Source organism: Elephantulus edwardii, unplaced genomic scaffold (assembly GCF_000299155.1).
Source record: "Elephantulus edwardii isolate Elephantulus edwardi_28Jun2011 unplaced genomic scaffold, EleEdw1.0 scaffold00104, whole genome shotgun sequence".
In the NCBI taxonomy this organism is placed as follows: Eukaryota; Metazoa; Chordata; class Mammalia; order Macroscelidea; family Macroscelididae; genus Elephantulus; species Elephantulus edwardii.
The window spans coordinates 5,504,582-5,524,782 of NW_006399854.1; the positions used below are offsets into that span (position 1 = coordinate 5,504,582).

A 20,201-nucleotide genomic window follows, 5' to 3' on the forward strand; every position below is an offset into this window, starting at 1 on the left:
AGAAATAATGAGCATTATTATTCTGGGAATAAAACACCTCTTCTTTGTTCACAGTATTCTTTGGTGAGGAAAATTAAAAACGCACGATAAATCAATATGGTTCAAGAATTGATAATTTTTCTTCTTCCCTGGGGCACATCATTTGTTGTTGTGTACCATAGAATCGGAACCGACCCATAGCTGACCCTCTAAGGGGTTTTCAGAGGCAGTTAATCATGCAAGAGGAGCTTGCACATCCTTCTTCTTCCATGGATCAGCTGGTGGCCTCGAACCATGAGCCTTTGGGATTGCAGTGCATCTTCTTGCCACTAAGCCACCAGAGCTCCCTATAAAAGAAATTATTAAGATAATTTTAAACCTAGGGAATTACTGACATTATTGCTTACAAGTCAGTAATTTCCTAGTCTTAAAATAATCTTAATAATTTATTTTATAATTAGTATATTGTTCTACTTAACCAAGATTTAAAGAAATGTGGCCTCCAGGAATATACTTTCATATTTATTTGTTAATTGTTATAAATTTTTAAGCTACGAGTTTGTTGAGAATATCATTGAGAAGGTTTGGACCTTCTTAGGTCAAAGTGTCAAGTTTGTAGTAGCAGTCTGCATGCTCAACACACGTGTGCACACACCCACACACTTTTTTTAAGCATCAAAAAGGTTTTCACTTTTTTTCATTGTTGCATATTTTATTCCCTCCTCCCCCCACCCACCCCACAATGCACCCCTTGTTCCAGATTGTTGTCATACATATAATGCCTAATTATATATTTCTTTTGGACAGTACTTCCCCTAATTTGATCTAATGCAGTGTTCATTATCTATCCACTCTTTTCTCATTCTCTCCCCAATTCCTCCGTGTCTGTCCTATAGTATAATAGCAGTGCTATATACAGTATTTATCCTTTTGTGACTGAAATATTTCACTCAGCATAATGTCCTCTAGGCTCATGTTGACATGAATACTTTTATTTGTTTTGCTTTATACTTCTCACAGTAATTGAAATAACCTCAACTACTTTAATTTTAATAGTTAGCCTTCTCAGCTATTGTAAATCATTATATGCATTTCCCACTCCCCCTCTATAATCCCAAGCCCTGGGCATTTTGGGGGGAGAACTGTATTTTACATTTTTCTTTTCTCATTAGGCTTATTTTCCCCCTGTAAAAGCAGAAGCCACTTGATATTCTCATTAGCTCTAGAAAGCTACCAAAGAACTAGGATACCAGGTATATGTCCGGTATCACCTTGGTGCACTTTACCAATCAAGTTAAAATTTACCTAAGCAGCAGTGATGTCTCCATGGTTACTCTGTCAGCTCTTAGCCCCTTTGGCCTTAGACAGCTTTAGTACAAAATGAAAGGTCTCCAGTGTTGCAAACGAGGTAGTATTTCAAGTAGACCACTTGACAAATCCCCCTCCTCATTTTTCTTTTTTAAGTCTCCTGGAAAATAACAACTGGACACAATTTCATGAAAAACTTAGAGCTGATCTTTTCCTCATTACTCCATCTGACATTCGATATTGGCAAAAGTATACAACTAATCCCTGTAAAGACAACTTACTTCGAATATATTCAGCTTAATATTAAAATGCTTTCTAGCCTGCATGGGTAAATTCTTAGGTGTTAGAGCAGAAAGGGAGGATTAGAAGCCCCCTATTGAGTTAACTGTACTTAGCTGAAGAAATAGGGAGGAATTAGGACTATAGAGCTTAAAAAAAAAGTCCTACTGGTAATTTTTCATTCATTCCTTTTGCAGGAATGTATATAGGATCTTCCCTGTATTGGTCATTTAGCTGAAAATAAGAATGTGGTCCCTTGCACTTGTAGACTCTCCATCTATTGGACAAGGAAAATGGAAAAATAATTACCACATCAAGTACATCATAAAGGCATATTTAAAGCACTTCAAGGCCACACCTTTCATTTGTTAGATGAAATGTTGACAGAGGAGGCCATAAGTTGCTTTGTAAAAGATGAGTAAGTATTTACCAGATAGGCTAGGGAGACAAGAAAGCCTGCACAGAACAAAGAAAGATAAGCAAGAGTATAGTCCCTTTACAAAATGCTTCCTGTACTCTTACACAGGCACATAAAACTCTGCAGCAAGGAGTGGTGCAATGGCAAATCCTGTCTGTATGGCAACAGTACGAGGGAAATGGACAGTAGTATTAGGGGCAACTTAGAATTAGCCTGACACTAAGGATTGTATGGGTTGTTAAAATATTGAAATACTCCTAAACTGGTTGGTAAATAACCACTGATCTGAGACCCTTCTTCCCTGTTTTGTGCCTCTAGACTGCTTGAGTGCCAAAGATTCTGCAGTTGAGAAGTTTATACCCAGGGGGATGACTTTAGCACTAAGTCCACTTGTTTAGTGCACTCAAGGCCATTCTGATTCATAGTGATTGTATACAACAGACTGAATCTGCACCATTATGTTCTCTTGGCTGTAAGATTTATGTAAACACATTGTCAGGTTTTTCTCCTGCAGAAACTCTGGGTGCTGTTGAGTTGAGTATGACTCATAGTGACCCTACAAACAACAGATCTGAACCCTGTTCTATCCTGTGCCAACCTTACAGTCTCTGACACACTTGAGCCCATTACTACAGTCACTGTGTCAGTCCACCTGGCTGAGAGTCATCTTCTCCTTTGCCATCTTTCCACCTTTCCAAGCATGACACTGGTCATAGTGATGATAGAGTGCTCCTCTCTTTTATGCTGTGATAAAGAATTTTAACTTAGTACATTTAGTCACCCATTGCTGTCAAGTACACATGTAACTTGCCAGTGGGTTTTCAGAAAGTTGTAAATATTTTGAGAAGAGATTGCTGATCTTCCTCCCACTGAGAATCTGGTACAATCAAACCACCGGAGAGGTCCAGCCTTTGGGTAGCACAAGTCCATGGGGGCTGTGCATCAGTGCTCCCCCAAACAGCTGTGTGGTTATTGTTATTTGTCATCCAGCTGCAGGAACTTGCCCATATTTCTTCCATGCAGCTGCTGGTGGATTTGAACTACCTGCCTTTGGGTTAGCCATGCAAATTCTTACCCACTAAGCCACCAGTAGGACTAGAAAGTTCAAGGATCAGACAAATTATGAAGAATTATGTGAAACAAGTTTATAAACAACAGAAAGAGGTCAAGCTTCTGGTGAATCTAAGGTGGAAGTAGTCAGGTTTCCAGTGAGTCGGAAGTAGTGATCCTCCTGGTGAATAGGAGCATTCAAAGTATTGTATGCTAACAAACACAGTGATGTTAACAGATGGGCTGCCATTTCTCAATTTATGCAATGTTACTAACAGGAAACCATAATGGGTTTTGTGGGGTTTTTTTCATAGTGGGTTTTTTAAGTAGGTGGATGATGCAAGAGTTAATCATCACTTTACTTTAAAAATCCACTATAATTCTCTATATGTAATATCTTTTTAAAAATTATCATGGTGGTTTGATGAAAATGAATATAAAGGTTAAGGGAATATGAACTATTTTTAGTTTGAAAATTAGATAATTAGGTTGTCTAAGGAGTAGATGGAATGTGAGGGTGGCACATCTGACTTCTGCTCACTTCATAAAGGCAAACTGTCCCTATTAACAATATTCATAGCAGAAAATATGTAGCTGCTTAGTCAGACCCCCCCCCCCATGCTCCTCACCTATTTCCACCAATCACTGGGTTTAATATTCATTGTTGACTCACAGACTTTAACTTAAAGTTGTGTTACCAAGAGTGAGGTTTATTAGGGAAGTAAGTTGGGGAGTGAGAGAGGCAAAGAATTTCTCACAATGCAAGTCCAAGTTAAATCCAGCAGTTCCAAGACAGATTAATATCAAAACACAATTCCTTAATTAGTAAAAGTCCTGGTTTCAGTTCAGCAACAAAACCTGCAAAGTTCCTGCAAGGTTTGCCTCAGAGCAGTTATAAGTTACCTTCTCCTTCAATTATTTAGCAAGCAAAATCTTTACCTGTGGCCAGAACAAATGCAAGAAGCCTTGGGTTACACCTTGCCATAGACTATCCACGGCAATGCCACAGTGGCTCCACCACCTTTGTTGCCCAGGTCTCACTCTCATCAGGGTCTCACTCCATCTCACTCTCACCAGATCTCACTTAGTGTCCCTCAAGTCTGGCTGCTCAGTGTGGGATGCACTGTCTTTCTTATCCTACCTCTTACAGCTATTATTGATAACTTGTAAGAGTATGTATTCACAGTTAAGGTAGTTGGAGACCAGCAGTGGCTGGAAAAACCAAGTTTTAACACCACATATGCTCATCTAAATGATCAAAATCAGAGATTTTTATTTGCATATGAAACAAATTTTATTTATATACTAAGAGAGTGTAAGGGATCATTAAGGAAGCTATGTCATTTCTGTCTTTAAAAAGTTTCAAGTACAAAAATGGTAATGGAGAATAATAATGTTATGTGTCATTGAACTCATGCCAACTTATAATCTCTAGTACATAGTAGAATTTTCCTACAGGGTTTTCAAGGCTGTAACCTTTTGAGGAAACAGGCTGAAACCTCTTTCTCTCAAGGGGAGATTTGTGGGTTCTCACTATCAACCTTTTGGTTAGCAGCCAAATGCTTAACCACTGCACCACTTTATAGGCTAGCAATGAAAGCTCAGCTGAATGATCTCTCAGAAAGTCTCCCAGGTCTTTGATGCTTTGAAGCATATTAATTTAAACAAAGTGTTAGTGGAGGAGGAAAAACCCAACCTACATACACACACAGTGTGGGCTGTAAAATGGGGTGGATTAAATTCTGGAAGATGCTTTACTGTTACTAAGCAGAGTAATTTTGTGATAACTATTTAAGATCTTTTCTACCTTTTTGAGTAAGTTTTATTCATTAGTATGTGTTGTAGTGAATATTAGTTTTGTGCATGACTTTTAAAAATTCGATTCATTCACTCATTTATTGTGAATTTGCTATATGCTAGGCACAATTCTAGGCACTAGGATAAGATAGAACAAGGCAGATAATCACTGCCCTCCATGAAGCTTCCATTTTAGGAAAAGAGGCAGTCTGTAAATTGATGAAATGTCACGTTAGTGTCAAAGACAGAGAGAGGGATTGAGGCTGGGAACAACCTGAGGCTAAAACAATTTTTTACATAAATGAATGTATGTTTGAGGGATAGTATTCAAACATAATGAAAGAGGGTTTTTATAGATCAAATACCAGCAGAACTTAGAACGGGGCAGCCTACAGAGAGGGAATGTGGAGGAGAGGAAAGCTGGTGCTCACTAGAATGTGAGGAAAAGTGCCGGACACTTGTAGCAAAAGTAATGTACGATGCTTTGATGAGCTGAGTTTGAGATGTTTGTGAGACTTCTAAGAGGAGCTATATCTAGGGATCAATATTCATCAAATTTTGTTGGGTGTTATAATTGTACAGGGAACTTGACAAAAAAACAAACAGTCATGACTATGAGTGTTAGTCATCCTTTGAGTCTGGAGCTAAACTCAGACCTGAGGCTCCAAACAATAGACAGGCCTGTAAGTGACAATAAGACCAAGGAGGTACTCATGCCATATTAGATCAATTAACCACACAGGAGCCAAAGTGTAGCATTTGTCTAGTGAAAAAGCTCAGCAGATTGAAAAGTGTAGTTTATTATTACTGGAAATGGGACAGCAAAGAATCAGGAAGAATATAGTTACAATGTGGGTATCATAATTAATGTCATAAAGTAAAATGTATCTGAATTGTTGAATAAACTACTATGCTCTGTAAACTTTGACTCAAAAAAAGAAAGAAATTGCAAAGATCTAAGCTGTATCTTATTCCTTCAACCAGCCTGAAACTTTGTATTCTGTATCAGCTCAACAGATGATACTAACATGCTCATCTTTGAAAAGATGCCTGGGTGATGTAAATGGTTGAAAGGTTGAGTTGATGGTAACTAATCATGGTTTTTGAGAATCGCTAATTTAGAAAACAGAAGTCCATGTCTATAAAGAGAGGTTTGGCTAAGGACTGGAGATATGTATTTTTTTAATTACTAAAAAGGGGGCTCTGGTGGCTTAATGGATAAGGAGTTGTGCTGCCATCTGAGAGGTACATGGTTTGAATCCCCCAGTTGCTCCAAGGGAGAAAGATGGGCAATCTCTTTGCATGTAATTTTCTGCCTCTGAAAACCAACTGGGGGGTCAGATGTGGGTCAGCTCTGACTTGATGGTATATAACAACAGCAACAAGAAAGAGGTGGTGTTGGAAGCAGATATATATGGGTCAGCTCTCCTAGTTGGTGAGTATAAGGAGAAAGAAAGGAAGCCATAAGACAATGAATAGTTTACTACAGAGTTGGTGAAGAGTTAATGAAGAGCCTGAGTGATGCATGAGATTATTCAACATAAGAGGAGGAAATGTGGAGATCCCAGTTTCCCTTCAACAGAAATGTGGACTCCCTGGGACAGAGACCTTCTCTGCATTGTGCCCAACACTTATTAGATGTTTAATCAATATTCGTTTACTGAAAGAATAAATGCATGAATGGTAATCAAAGAAGCTAAAGAAAAAATTTTAGAAGGAAACAAGTATTTGTTACTCAACATCCATCAAAAGCTGGGTGTACAACACTATTCTTCATTCACTTTGTGTTTCATACAGTCATTCGCATGCATTATGATTTATAAAATTTATAAAAATTTATAAAATTAATCACCATTGGACCTTGCCCCAAACACAATGTATATACAAATGTTGTAAGCACACCAATAAAAAAAATTGGGTATAAATCTTACATATTAAATAACTTTGGTTCTGATAAACACTTGTGTTTAAACTGAGAAATGTTGGCAGTATCTAACATATGTGCCAGATGCCCATAAATTGACTAGAAACTCATCTTTGTGACTAAGTGGAAAAAAATACCTCATGGAAGGGAAAAGGAGATCTGTATTTATAATTCTGGCTCAAATCCCACTAATAAAATGTAAGATTTTTAGAAAATCTTCTGCTTCCATATCCTTTGATGATAATACTATTTGCCTACTAACTTCATGGAAGAGTTGTGAACATTCAGTGAAATAATATATGTAATAATATATGCACACACATATATACATATATACTTGTATATTTATGCATTTTTCCTAGGATATTCATATTGTCCTGTTCTGATGATAGCATAACTGGTTCATCCAGTGCAAAAAATCTCTCTCAGGAGTCTCACGGCTTGTGGAGGGCTATCCTTGGGAAATTGGAACAGAGACAAAGACAATAAGATACTAGGGACATGTCTCCAGGAAGATGGCTGTTCTACTTGCCACCCTCATTTTTTTTTTCAGTGATTATTCTCGTTCTTCAACAATAGATAAAATTTCTAGAAATTGCATAAAATGTGAAATCCTATTTAAAGATTTGTTAAAAGCTTAATTCCAGGCACCTATTTCTTTTGAAAGAATAAATCTTTGTGTCATGAGGCAAAGATGCTTATTAGTCTGCTCTCTGGGATCCGCAGGCTCGTAGATGGAGCATCCAGCCTTTCTTGTATTTTGAAATGTCATGCCCAACTGCCTTTTAATGAAGATTCATTTATCCTTTTCACACTGTTAAGTATGGTCTGTGGGGGATACACTTCTCTCAGTCCACATGAATAGAGCCCATTACTGCTAATGGAAGTTTTGCAGATGCCTGAGGTGGTGAATAGGCATTGAAATAATAATCTACATTTAGACTTTCACAAAATCATTTTTATTTAGCTGTATTAATATGTCAGTGATGATTTCTTTTTGTCCACAGAAGCTGTTTAAATTTGATTGTAGGTACTTGGTAATGGGGCTGAGGTTGTAACTTTAACAGGTGTAAGTAATTTTTTCCTCTGTTTCAGCTGAGAAGTTTTGAGAGTGAACTATTCACAGCCATTAAGAGACCACCAATTTCATTTTTCATCATGCTTATTCTGTAGTTCACATAAGTCCAGAGTTCAGCAGGGACTGAGAAGTGGACTTTGTAGCCATCAGCTAGCTGGCCATGGTGTTGGCCATGGCGTCTCAGGATGCCCCAAACTTCTTCCAGCCTTTATCTTCCTGGATGTCCCGGGTTTATGAAGCTCTCCAGCAAGCGAGCAATACATTGTCGGCTTCACTAGTTAATTTAAGCAAACAAGACTCTAAACTGAGTGATCAGGACCTAGATGAGATTCAGGAAACTTACTTTGAAGATGAAGAACAAGGCAATGATTGGAGTCAAGAGGATACAAATTCCCTGTTTCTTGAAGTGGATCATTTCTCATGTTGCAATAGTGATTTGCAGGACTCTACCCAAAGTTCAAGCCCCAGCATTGGCCAACATGCAAAGGATTCATGCTCCATAGTTTCCCAGTGGCCTAATCAGACTCTTGATGACCACAAATCATTACATGTGCTCTCTTCTATTGCTGAGGAAGAACTTCACCTTGAAAAACAAAGCAGTGGCTTTCAACACGGCCTTGACAGTGAGCTGGCTGGTACTTTAGAAAATATTAATGGACAAAAACAAGGTAAGCTAGTGAACAATCACTTTTTCTGAGTTGTTCCAAAGAGTCTTTCTACTAATTCATTTTGATTTGTTTTAATTATAATTTGAATTTCTTTACACAGCTTTCAACATAGTGCAATCTTTGGAAGTATTTTCAATATATAAAACTTTAGAAGACCCACCATTTTTGTGGGCTTAAGATTCCAAACAATATTATCAAGAACATGAACTGATGAAAACGAATCTTTGGATTCTGTTTGAGAATCTCCTGGTACACGTGTCATGCTTTTTAAAAATAGTTTTTTTAAATGTTTTCTTTCTTTTTTTCTCCTCTGGGCTAGGAATCTCTAGGTGTTACTATATTATTCAGTGTGAAATCCTGTGCAAAAGCCATACTTGTTGCAGAATTTTTAGTTGATAACACTCCAAGAACATTTTTTCACAGTGTTTCGCTGAGATGTGATGTGGGATGACAGTAGATTGGAAAGCTTTAAATAAGAATAGCTTGATTTTCTTTTAGCGTTGAATGGGAATGACACATTGAGAAAATTTTTTTAAAAACCTGAAACTCCCCACAGACCTTTTCTGAGACTATAGGAGGGTCTCAGTACACATATATTAAAGGTGATAAAAATGTTTGAACTGTAAATGTAGCTGTACTGTGTTAGGATATGAATTTATCATTGCTTCTAAACTTGAAGTAAGAGCATTCTACCTGGTTGAGAATAAACCTTTATTCTCAGGGTACGCAGAGAAGATTGAGTGTTTACATGTGATGTGTAGTAATAATGCATACACAACTCAACTCAAGGACTATAAAGGTGAAATCATGAGTTTCCTTTTTCTTAGAGAAACCTGACCTCTCTGAAATACATCAGGGTTTTCAGGGATTCCTCTAAGTTTTCTCTTAGAGGATACATTATTTCAAATTATTCTTAGGACTATTCCTTGATATTCTTATTCAAATTAAAATAACATTAAAATGCTAAAATAAATGAGTTAAAACTGAAGTAACTGGATATTCTTTCTGAATCTGATAAACTATAAAGAAATGTGATTTTGAGACTTCTGAAATAATTCTAGATAGATATGAATTAGCAATAGAATTTTGTACATTTGACTTTACATTTCTACTGTTGTTATAGAAACTGTTTTCAAAAGTTTAATTATGTTCAATAATTTTAGTTTTGCTTAATAGATGCTTAATATTGGCATTTTGTAATTGTGATAATCTAATGGAAGTAAAACAGTTGCGTCCATTTGTCCATTTGGAAGATGTTTATTTAGCTGTTGTAGCCTTATAGAAAGTGGGGATCATGATCAATGGGGAGAATATTGGAATTTATCAAGAATTTAACTTTATTTAGATTCACAGTCAATTCCCACAGAAACAACTGTCAAGAAATCAAGCAACATATTGTATAGGGAAAATCTGCTTCAAAAGACTTCTTTGAAGTGATAAAAAGCAAAGATGTCTCTTTGAAGACTAAAGTTCCTGCCTCGAGTTGTAGTATTTTCAATAGCCTCATATGCAGGAGAAAGCTGGACAATGAATAAGGGAAACTGAAGAATACTTGATGCTTTTGAATTGTGATGTTGTTGAGGAATGAATGTACCATGAACTGTCTGAAGACTCTGTCTTGGGAAAGATACAGCCAGAATGCTCTTTAGGAGTGAGGATAGTGAGACTTGCTTTCATGCACTTTGGACGTATTTTGAGAATAGAGCAATCACTAGAGAAGCACACCAGGCTTGTTAGAGTAGAGGATCAGTAAGACAGAGGAAGACTTTCAAAACAGTGGCCTGGCCCAGTGGCTGCAACTGTGAGTGCAAACGTGATAGTGACTGAGTGTGGTGTAGGACTGGGTAGTGTTCGGTTCCATTGTATGAGGGTATCTATGAGTTAGGATTGATTTGGTGGCAGTTCATGGTAACAATATAGGAACTATGTTAGATTCTTCTCTGGGTCCTTAACATCAAACACAATGTTAGCTATCTTGTAAGGCATCAGATATTAATGATGGAACAACAAAGAAAGTTAACAACACTGGGAGATAGATGCTGTTATTACTTTGCAGTTGAGAAAATTGAATTGAAATTAGAGAATTTAAGATCACACATTTAGAAAGAGGTTGAGCTCAGACAAAGTCTAGAGCTTACTTAGAGACACACACACACACACACACACACACAAACATCCCCCACCTCTCTCATTTAAAAAAATATTTTTTTATTGAGATTTTAATGAAAGGTTATAAACGAATTGGGTTTACAATCCTTCATTGTTGCACATGTTCCTCCCTGCCCCGCCCCGACCCCAGATGGCTTTTGCTGTTGTTGTTGTTATGTGCCATCAAGTTGCTTGCGACTCATAGCAAACCTATGTACAAGAGCTCTAAACGCACTTCTATCCTGTGCCAACCTAGCCATCTCAAACGTATTCATTCCCAACACTCCAGTCACAGAATCAATCCATCCTATGGAAGGTCTTCCTCTCCTTCTCCGCCCCTCCACCCTGTCAAACATGATGTCCCTCTCGAAGGATGTCCCTCCTTGCAACATGCCCAAAGTATGTCAGATGAAGCTTCAGAATCCTTGACTCCAAGGAGTATTCTGGCTTCACCCTTTCCAGGACGAACCTGTTTGTTCTCCTAGCAGTCCATGGTATATTCAACACTCTTCTCCAGTACCACAACTCAAAGGCATCAGTTCTCTATCATCCCTATTCACGGTCCAACTCTTTGATGCATAGCACGTAATTGTGAAGACTATAGCCTGGGTCAGGTGCACCTTAGTTTCCAGCCTGACATCAGGTGGTTCTTGTTCTGCCTTTATAAATATCTATTCTGTCTTAGAGTGTTTGTGGATCAGATGGGGGAGGGAGAGGGGAGTATGGGAGGGGGAAAAGAGGCGATAGAGAGGGAGGAAAGAGAGAGAAGAGAAAGAGAAAGCAAGTAAGCTTAATTTTGGAGAACAGCACAGCTGTATGGCCAATGGATTGAAAGAGGTTCATATTTTTCCCCATTCCCAAGAAAGGTGATCCTACTGAATGTGGAAACTAACAATATCATTAATATCACATGCAAGCAAAATACTACTGATGATAATTCAAAACCAGTTAGAACAGTACATAGATAGAGAACTGACAGAAGTTTGAGCAGGATTTAGAAGGTGGCATTGTACCAGAGATTTATTGCTGATGTCAGATGGATCCTGGTTGAAAATAAAGAATACCAGAAGAATGTCTATTTGTGCTTTACTGACTATATAAAGGAATTTGACTGTGAGGATCATGTCAAGTTATGACTGACATTGAGAAGAAGGGAAATCCCAGAGCATTTAATTGTGCTCATGCAGAATCTATGCTTGTACCAGGAGGCTATTGTGAGAACAGAGCAGGGGAACACGGCATGGTTTAAAATTGAGAAGGGAGTGTGTCACGGTTGTATTCTCTCTCCATACCTATTCAGTCAGTATGCTAGAAAAATTATTGAGAAGCTGTACTCTATGAAGAGGAGTGTGGTATCAATTTGGAGGGAGACTCATCAATAACCAGTATTATGCAGATGATACAACCTTGCTTGTTGAAAGTGAAGAGGATTTGAAGCACTTGTTGCAGAACATAAAGGAATGTAGTCTTCTGGATGGATTACATCTCAATGTCCAGAAAACAAAGATTCTTACCACTAGACTAATAGGCAACATCATGGTGGATGGAGAGGAGATTGAACCTGTCAACAGCTTCATCTTGCTTGGTTCCGTAATTAACAGCCTTGGTAGCAGCAGTCAGTAAATAAGGAGACACATTGCACTGGGAAAGTCTGCAGTTAGGGAGTGCTCCAAATTATTGAGGAGTAATGATGTCTGAGGACCAAAGTGCATCTGAATTAGGCTATAGTCTTTCTGATTACTAGCTGTGCATCAGAGAGCTTGATAGTGAATAAGGATGACAGCAAAATAATTGATGCCTTTGAGCTGTTGTGTTGGAGAAGAGCACTGAACATCCCATGGACAACCAAGAGAACAGATATGTCTTGGAGAGGGTGTAGCTGGAATGCTCTTTGGAGGCAAGAATGATGAAGCTTCACTTCCCAGACCTTGGACATGTTGCTAGGAGTTACTATTCCTTGGAGAAGGACATGATGTTGGGAAGGGTGAAGGGTTGGTGAAAGAGAGGAAGACCCTCAACCAGGTGGATTGATATGGTGACTGTTGCAGTGGGCTCTTGCATGTCAGGAAGTGTGAGAATGGTGCAGGATAGGACAGGGTTCAGATCTTTTGTTCATAGGGTCCTTTTTAGTCATGCTTGACTTGATAACACCTAACAACAACAACCACAACAATGATGCCAGTTTGAGGACCAAGATGCATCTGATTCAGGTTGTAGTCTTTCCAATCACTTGCTATGCATCTGAGAGCTGGACAATGCATATGGATGACAGAAAAAAAGAATTAAAGTCTTTGAGCTATGGTGTTAGAGAACAGCATTGAACATCCTGTGGACAGTCAAAAGAACAAATATGTCTTGGAGAGGGAGCAGCCAGAATGTTCTTTGGAGGAAAGAATGATGCTAGGAAGGGTGGAGGGTCAGCAAAGGAGACAAAGATCCTCAACGAGGTGGATTGACATGGTGACTGCTGCAGTGGGCTCTTGTGTGTCAGGAAATGTGAGGATGGCACAGGATAGTACAGGATTCTGATTTCTTGTTCATAGTGTTTTTATGAGTCATACTTGAGTCGACTGCATCTAACAAGGTAAATACTTGAGAGATGGACTGCCGAGCCATATATTTGGTATTTATTTCATTTTTTAAAAAAAATTCCAACTATTTTTCAAAGTGTCATTTTACATTCCTAGAAGTATGAGTTCCAATCTCTCCATATCCTTCATATTGCTGTTATTTTCTTTTTCCCTTTTTAATTTTAGCTTTTCTCATAGGTTCTGGATTGTAAGATATGGTTGCATAACAAAGCTTTGGAAGACAGAGATAGTGTCTCCCTCCAGAGTAGAGGGTAGATTTGCTTACTGCCCAGTGCAACTTACACAGTAATGTGGGTTTACTGATTTTGGTGTTCCTGGACTGTGTCTAACACCTCTTACATACATAGAGTGTACTTGGGTCAAACTTTGTATCTTCTTTCTGGGTCTTGTGGATAACAAATAAGAACATGAAGCTCATACTAGCTACTGTGATATGAACAATAAACTGTCCTTTCTCTCCAGCCTATGTGTCTCCTATCTTTTGCCAAGAGCCATGAAAATGTAACAAGGCAAATTTGTTAGCTTACAGGCAGAAATGTCAGCCCTTCACAGTTAACATCACACTTTTGCTTTAATTTACATTTTCCTAATGATGATAGTATTTTCATTCAAATAGTACGTGTGTTCTATATATGTTTTCCCAACCTCCCCTCTAAAGGTATATTCCTAAGTGTACTAGATTAATTTTTTCATTCATTCACTCAGTCATTGTCATGGAGCTGCAACTGACCCATAGCTGATCCTCCACTGGGGTTTCAGAAGCTTCAAATTGCACAGGAGATTGGCCATTTTTCTCTGTTGGAGTAGCTGGTGGACTTGACCTGCCTGTCTTTGGGTAAACTGGTCAACTCCTTTATAACATGCTTATGAATGAACGGAAATTAAAGTTTTTGGTAAACTTTTGTTAAAATCATAATAAAAAATTACTAAAAATATATCTTTTGGCAGAAGGATGTGGTTGGCCACATAAAATTTAAGGGCTTTGCAAACATAAAATAATGATATGGTGCATCTTTTCATGTAGTTGGTGGTTATCTGTGTAACTCCTCCTTTGGTGAAGTATGCGTTCATATTCATTCTTAACAGAATTATGACTACATTTTACCCACTTCCTTTCATTTCACAATGAAAGCAGGAACAATAGAAAATTATAAAGAGTTATATGTATGTATAGGCAGATAGGGGAAGGAATGAATTCCTATAGAGAGGTTTTGTACTATGTCCCCGAGCACTCACTCAAATACTTACTGAATGCCTTCTGTGTACATAACACCAGGGGAATGTACAACTGTGTACAAGTATAGACCATGAACTGCTTCTTCAGATCAGTTGAACAGCTTCTGTCATTAATTAGTTCCAGAGGATACAAAAATGTTTTTAATGCCTAGGATCTTTGCTAACAGTGGGAGTGAGAATGCGGCCAGGGCCCAGAATGAGACGGTCTCTTTGGCCCACTTCACTCATGGCTTCATAGATGGAATGGCTTTACTAAGTTGCCTCTCGGGTACTTCCATTTTTCTCCTTTTCCCCCCTGATATGATACAGTCCACTAATTTACCTCCAATGTCTTCTAGCCAATGAACAGCAGCTCTGATCCTCTCTTTTCTGAAAATATTGAAATGCCCTATGGATCCTGTAAAACTAGGATAAGTGACTGACTGAACTCCCAGATGTATGAATGTTAAGACATTCATGTTGGAGGATTTTTGCCTTCTGGTTAACAATTTTAAAAAATACTTATATGCACTCCCCCTCCCCACATTTATACCAGAAGATAATATAAGCTGCAGTATATGGCTTGCACTTCAGACTATTAAAGAGAAGTATTTGTGAATATGCTAGAAAAAGGCAGCATCTTAATCAGTGATTTATGTTCACTTTTTAAAAAGCCTTGTCAAGCCTGCTTTTCCCATTTAACCTTGAATTCTTTTCATAATGTGTATCTTGATTTTATGTTCCGTAATGTGCCATATTTTCCCCCACAATAGATTTTAAGCTAAATTGGCCCAAAACAAGAGGGATGCTGAATGCTTTTTGTAACCATGGAAACATTTCTGGGCACTTACTGAGGAACTGGTTGCCAATAGTAATGTAACAGAGAAAATAGATACACTTCATTTAGCAGTTGCTGATGATTAAGGGACAGAAAGACTGCATATAGTGTCATCCCAAGATAGGCTTTTGGTTTAAAGACCCAAATCCCAAACACCACCTTCTCTGTAGAGAAGTGGTTTTGACACCTTTGATATGTGATGGGAAGGAGTTCTAATTGGAGTTAAAAAATCATCTTTGTTTTCAGCTCGGACTTTTTTTTTAAAGCTGTTTTTCTTTTAACCACATGTATTTGTTTCCAAGAAATATGCTCACTATTTCCTGAAATAGCCTGCTAATGGAATTAATGTGTTCCAAGTACATTGGCATATAGAACTTTAGAAATAATCTTTGGCTAGATGGTATGTATTAAAAAATAGAATAGCAGATTTTTAAATCATGATGATGTAATTTGACTTTTCAACCTGCTTATGAGGATAATGTAGGCTGGAAAAGAAATTCATACACCGTTTTTAGTTGGTGGTTGGTATCAATAACTTTATAGGCTGGAGATTTGTTATTTGGAAATAGAGACTGAATGGTACCAGACAATACAGTGGAGCTGATTAGTAAACCCTGCAATGGCTGCTTTTCTAGAGGATGCATTACTGCATGAAAAAAGTTGCATCCTGCCTTCCTATTATTTTAATACTAGAACTTTGCTTTTCCATTGCACAAGCACTTTCTTTAAATATCCCCCTAGTCAAATTTATCTGAACTTGTTGTTTCACTTGTATTGAGCATATGCCATCAAGTTCCTTTGTTTCCCAGAATTGTCCTGGGAAATCTACAGCTTCAATATTTGTTTTCCCAAAGCACTATGAAGTTGAGGTTTTCCCCCCAAAATTTTAAGTTTTGTGGTTCCACAAACCTGGATATTGATAAAAATGTTAAAGGATGAAACACAGTTTCAGACCCTTGATATTTGAGGCAAACAAATTGTTACTGTCAAATTTTATTATTTTACAACTGTGTATCCTTTTAAAAGGAAAATAAAGGCTGTCACAAAAATATTTTATGAATACAAATTAGAATATGTAACTTATATATTCAATTTTCATCCTGACTTCTGGGATGTTATGCTGGAATATTTTTTTAAGGGTAAGTTTAAAATGATAAAGTCCTTTTTCTATTTTTTTCATTCTTACCATCATTAAGAATAAATGAGAAACAGGTTATTTTCCAAATTCTCACAAAGTCCATTTTTTTCTATAATTATATTTTATTAATTTTCATAAACATTTACAGAGATTTTGGGTTTCCATTCATTCATTGTTGCACTATTCTCTCTACCCTCCTCCCAGTTTGTTCTTGTCCAAATGCCACCGTGCTTGTCAAAGCCAGTTCTGATTAATCTTCTTTGTCAGTGTGTCCTTTGCCATTCCCTATCACTCCTCCCTGAGAGAGACTTCACCCTGAGTCATAAGGAAAAGGGGATGGCGTATTCTCTTAGCTACTTCCTGCTGAAAAGGGACGCTGTGGGTTTCAGGGTGAAGATCTCTCACTACTCTAAAGGGCCCCTTTGGCAATAGGAAACACATAGACTATTATGGAGATTGATTTTGGAATTTAGATGCACTCTTATTGATTGTGCTTGGCCGTACATGTTCATATCCTTGAAGATGTATCATGGGGGTGTTGCAACTTAGAAGCCCATTTTAACAATTCCCAAAGAGTAAGAAACTTCTCTTTAATAGGAGAATTACTTGATAATAAGATAGCTCAGGAGTATTCTTTGCACTAAAACTCAGAAAATAATAGAGCCAGTTATACCTTTTTCTATTATCTAGCCTAAAAGAGAAATCTAGATTCAGGCAGGAACTACAAACTTAATAAGGCCTTTTTCTCATTTTCTTATTTCTTTTGGCTGAGGGAGATTCTTGCCTGAAGTATGTGAGATGAAACTTTAGCACCAAACCTCAACCGGATTGATTGGCACAGTGTGACTGCTGCTCTCATGTGTAACTGTGAGGATAGCACAGGATAGCACAGGGCTCAGATCTGTTTTCTGGGGTCATTATGAGTCATACTCCACTTGACGGCACCTAACAACAGCAACGGAGATTCTTATGTGTGTGTTGTTCATTTATTTATTCATTTAATACCATGGAGATTTTGAACTCTTCCTATATACATCACTTAGGAAAGAGTGGACTGGGGCAGGGAGGATTGCATAACAATAAAAGAGTTTGTCTTTTACTTTTCAAGGAGAAGAGTGAAGTGGGAGAAAAGGGGCAGGCAGGGAGAAAAGTACAACAATGAATGACTGGAAACCCTAAGCTCTGTAAACTTTAATTGAAATTAATTAAAAAAAAAGAAAGAGAAGGGTGGAGGGGACAGTGCAGGAAAGGAAGATCCTGGATGAGATGAATTGACACAGTAACTGGAGTAATGAGGATAGGTGTGCTGGAGACAGTGAGATTGGCTCAGGCCAGGGCAGGCTTCAGAGCTATTGTGCATAGAATCACTATGAGTCACAAGTGACTTGACAGCACATAAACAAATATATTTATTACTTTTCACCAACACCACATATTAAAGACATTAATTCTTCTCTGACATTCCTTATTTATAGTCTAATTTTCACATGCATATTAGTCCACTCATAATATCTTGACTTGGGTCAGATGTACCTTAGTCTTTAACATGGCATCTTTGCATTTCAGCATGTTACAGGTCCTTGACAGCAGATTTTCCAAATGAAATACACCTTATGTCTTCTTGAATGCTTCTTCCTTGGGTGTTCATTGTGGATACAAATAAAATTAAATCGTTGACAACTTCAAAAAAAAGATACCTGCTTTTGAAGTAGAATTACTTGGAAGATTCTCTGAGACATAAGGCCCTCTTTCCTTCAAGCTCTTGCTAATTAAACTTCTGTTAAACTATGATTCATAGCTGCCTTTAAACATTGATCTGAACCTTATCTGTCCTTAGAAGTGATCCTGGCACTATTGAGTTGTTTCTGACTCTTGCAACCCTATGTACAAGAGTATTTAAAACTGATCTTGTGCCATCCTTAAAATTACCGTGACACTGAAACACAGTATTGTAGTCACTGAGTTCATCTCCCTGAATGCTTTCCTCTTTTTCTTTGACCCTTTACACAGTGTGAGGGCCTTCTTCAAGGACTTCTTGTTGTGTACCATCGAGTCAGAACTGACTCACAGCTGGCCATCTAGGGGGTTTTTAGAGGCAGTTAATTGTACAGGAGGAGATTGCCCATCCTTCTCCCGTGGAGCCACTAGTGTATTTGAACCACGTGCATTTAGGATTACAGTACAGTTTCTTACCACTATGCCACCCAAGGACTGTCCCGTCCTAATAACTTGTCCAAAGTATGTGAGGCAACATCTTGTAATTCTTACTTCTCTGGAGCATTCTGAGTATACTTGTTCCAACACAGATTTGCGTATTTCTAGTGCTGTTGTTGTTGTTAGGTACTGTTGAGTTGAATATGACTCATAGTGGACCTATGAACAGCAGATTTGAACAATGTCCTATCCTGTGCCATCTTCATACTTCCTGACACATTAGAGACCATCATGTCAGTCACCATATCAGTCCATCTGGTTGAAGATCTTTCTCTCCTTTGCCAACTCTCCACCCTTCCTAGCAACATGTCCCTTTCCAAGGAACTGCCTGTCCTAGCAACACAGCCAAAGTATGTGAAGCAAAGCCACATCATTTTTGCCTCCAAGGAGCACTCTGGATTCACCCTCTCCAAAACATTTATCTGGTGTTTTTTTTTTTGTCATTCATAGGATGTTCACTGCTCTTCTCCAACATCACAGCTCAAAGGCATGAATTCTTCTTCTGTAATCCCTATGCACTGCCCAGCTCTCAGATGCACAACAAGTGATCAGAAAGACCATAACATGAATCAGATGCACCTGGGTCCTCAAACTGACATCATTACTCTTCAGTAGTTTGAAAAAGTCCCTAACTGCAGACTTTTCCAGTGCAATGCATCTCCTTATTTCATGGCTGCTCGTACCAAGGATATTATTTGTGGATCCAAGTCAAAAGAAGTTGTTGACAGTATCAATATCTTCTTCATCCATCATGATGTTGCCTATTGGTCCATTGATAAGAATCTTTGTTTTCTTGACATTGAAATGCAATCCATATTGAAGGCTGCATTCCTTGATCTTCTGCAACAAGTGATTCAAGTCCTCCTCACTTTAAGCAAGTTAGGTTGTGTCATGACTTGGGTCAGACACATTTTAGTCCTCAAAGTTGCATCTTCACTGTGTAACACTTCATAAAAATCTTTTTCAGTGAATTTGCACAATATGTTTTTTAATTTTTTGGCTCCTCCTTCCAAAAGTTTTGATTGGAAATCCAAATAATGTGAACATTTTTTCCCATTTACCCACTAAAAACCGTCTTTATTGAGTGAATGAGATCATGGAGTAAGTAATACCATATTTTAGGGGCTTACAGGCTACTTTGAAATGTTAGTGTTGTTAGGTACTGATGAGTCAACTCTGACTCAAAACACCCAATGTGCAGTAGATGGAAACTCCATGATCCTGCACAATCCTTACAGTCTCGGCTGTGTTTAAGTCCGCTGCTATAGTCAATGTATTGCAAGTCTTCTTGTCCTTCTCTGAAGAAGAGTGAAGGCTATAAATACACTTGTGCAGAAAGGTATGTACAAAACATAGCAACAGAATTTTATAATAATGGGTTCCTGAAATTCTTTTAGTTTATCCATAATACTTCAGTTTAAAAAATATTCATGACATTTACAAGGATGAGATAATGGTATTTTAGACACAGCACCTAACAACAACAACAAGAGACAGGACTCAACTATTGTACTATTTCATTTGAAATATTTTCTATAAAAAAGGTAATTAGGAAG

The 20,201-nt window shown here is 37.9% G+C and overlaps 1 protein-coding gene across 1 annotated transcript in view; it reads left to right on the plus strand.

The window, feature by feature from the left end:
* Positions 1 to 7,993: 7,993 nt before the first annotated feature.
* The window catches only part of SYT16 (synaptotagmin XVI), a 182,548-nt gene continuing 170,340 nt past the window's right edge, over positions 7,994 to 20,201 (plus strand). The window contains exon 1 of the mRNA XM_006891787.1: positions 7,994 to 8,501. Coding sequence (XP_006891849.1) covers positions 7,994 to 8,501 — 508 coding nt within the window. The remainder of the gene's footprint in view (positions 8,502 to 20,201) is intronic.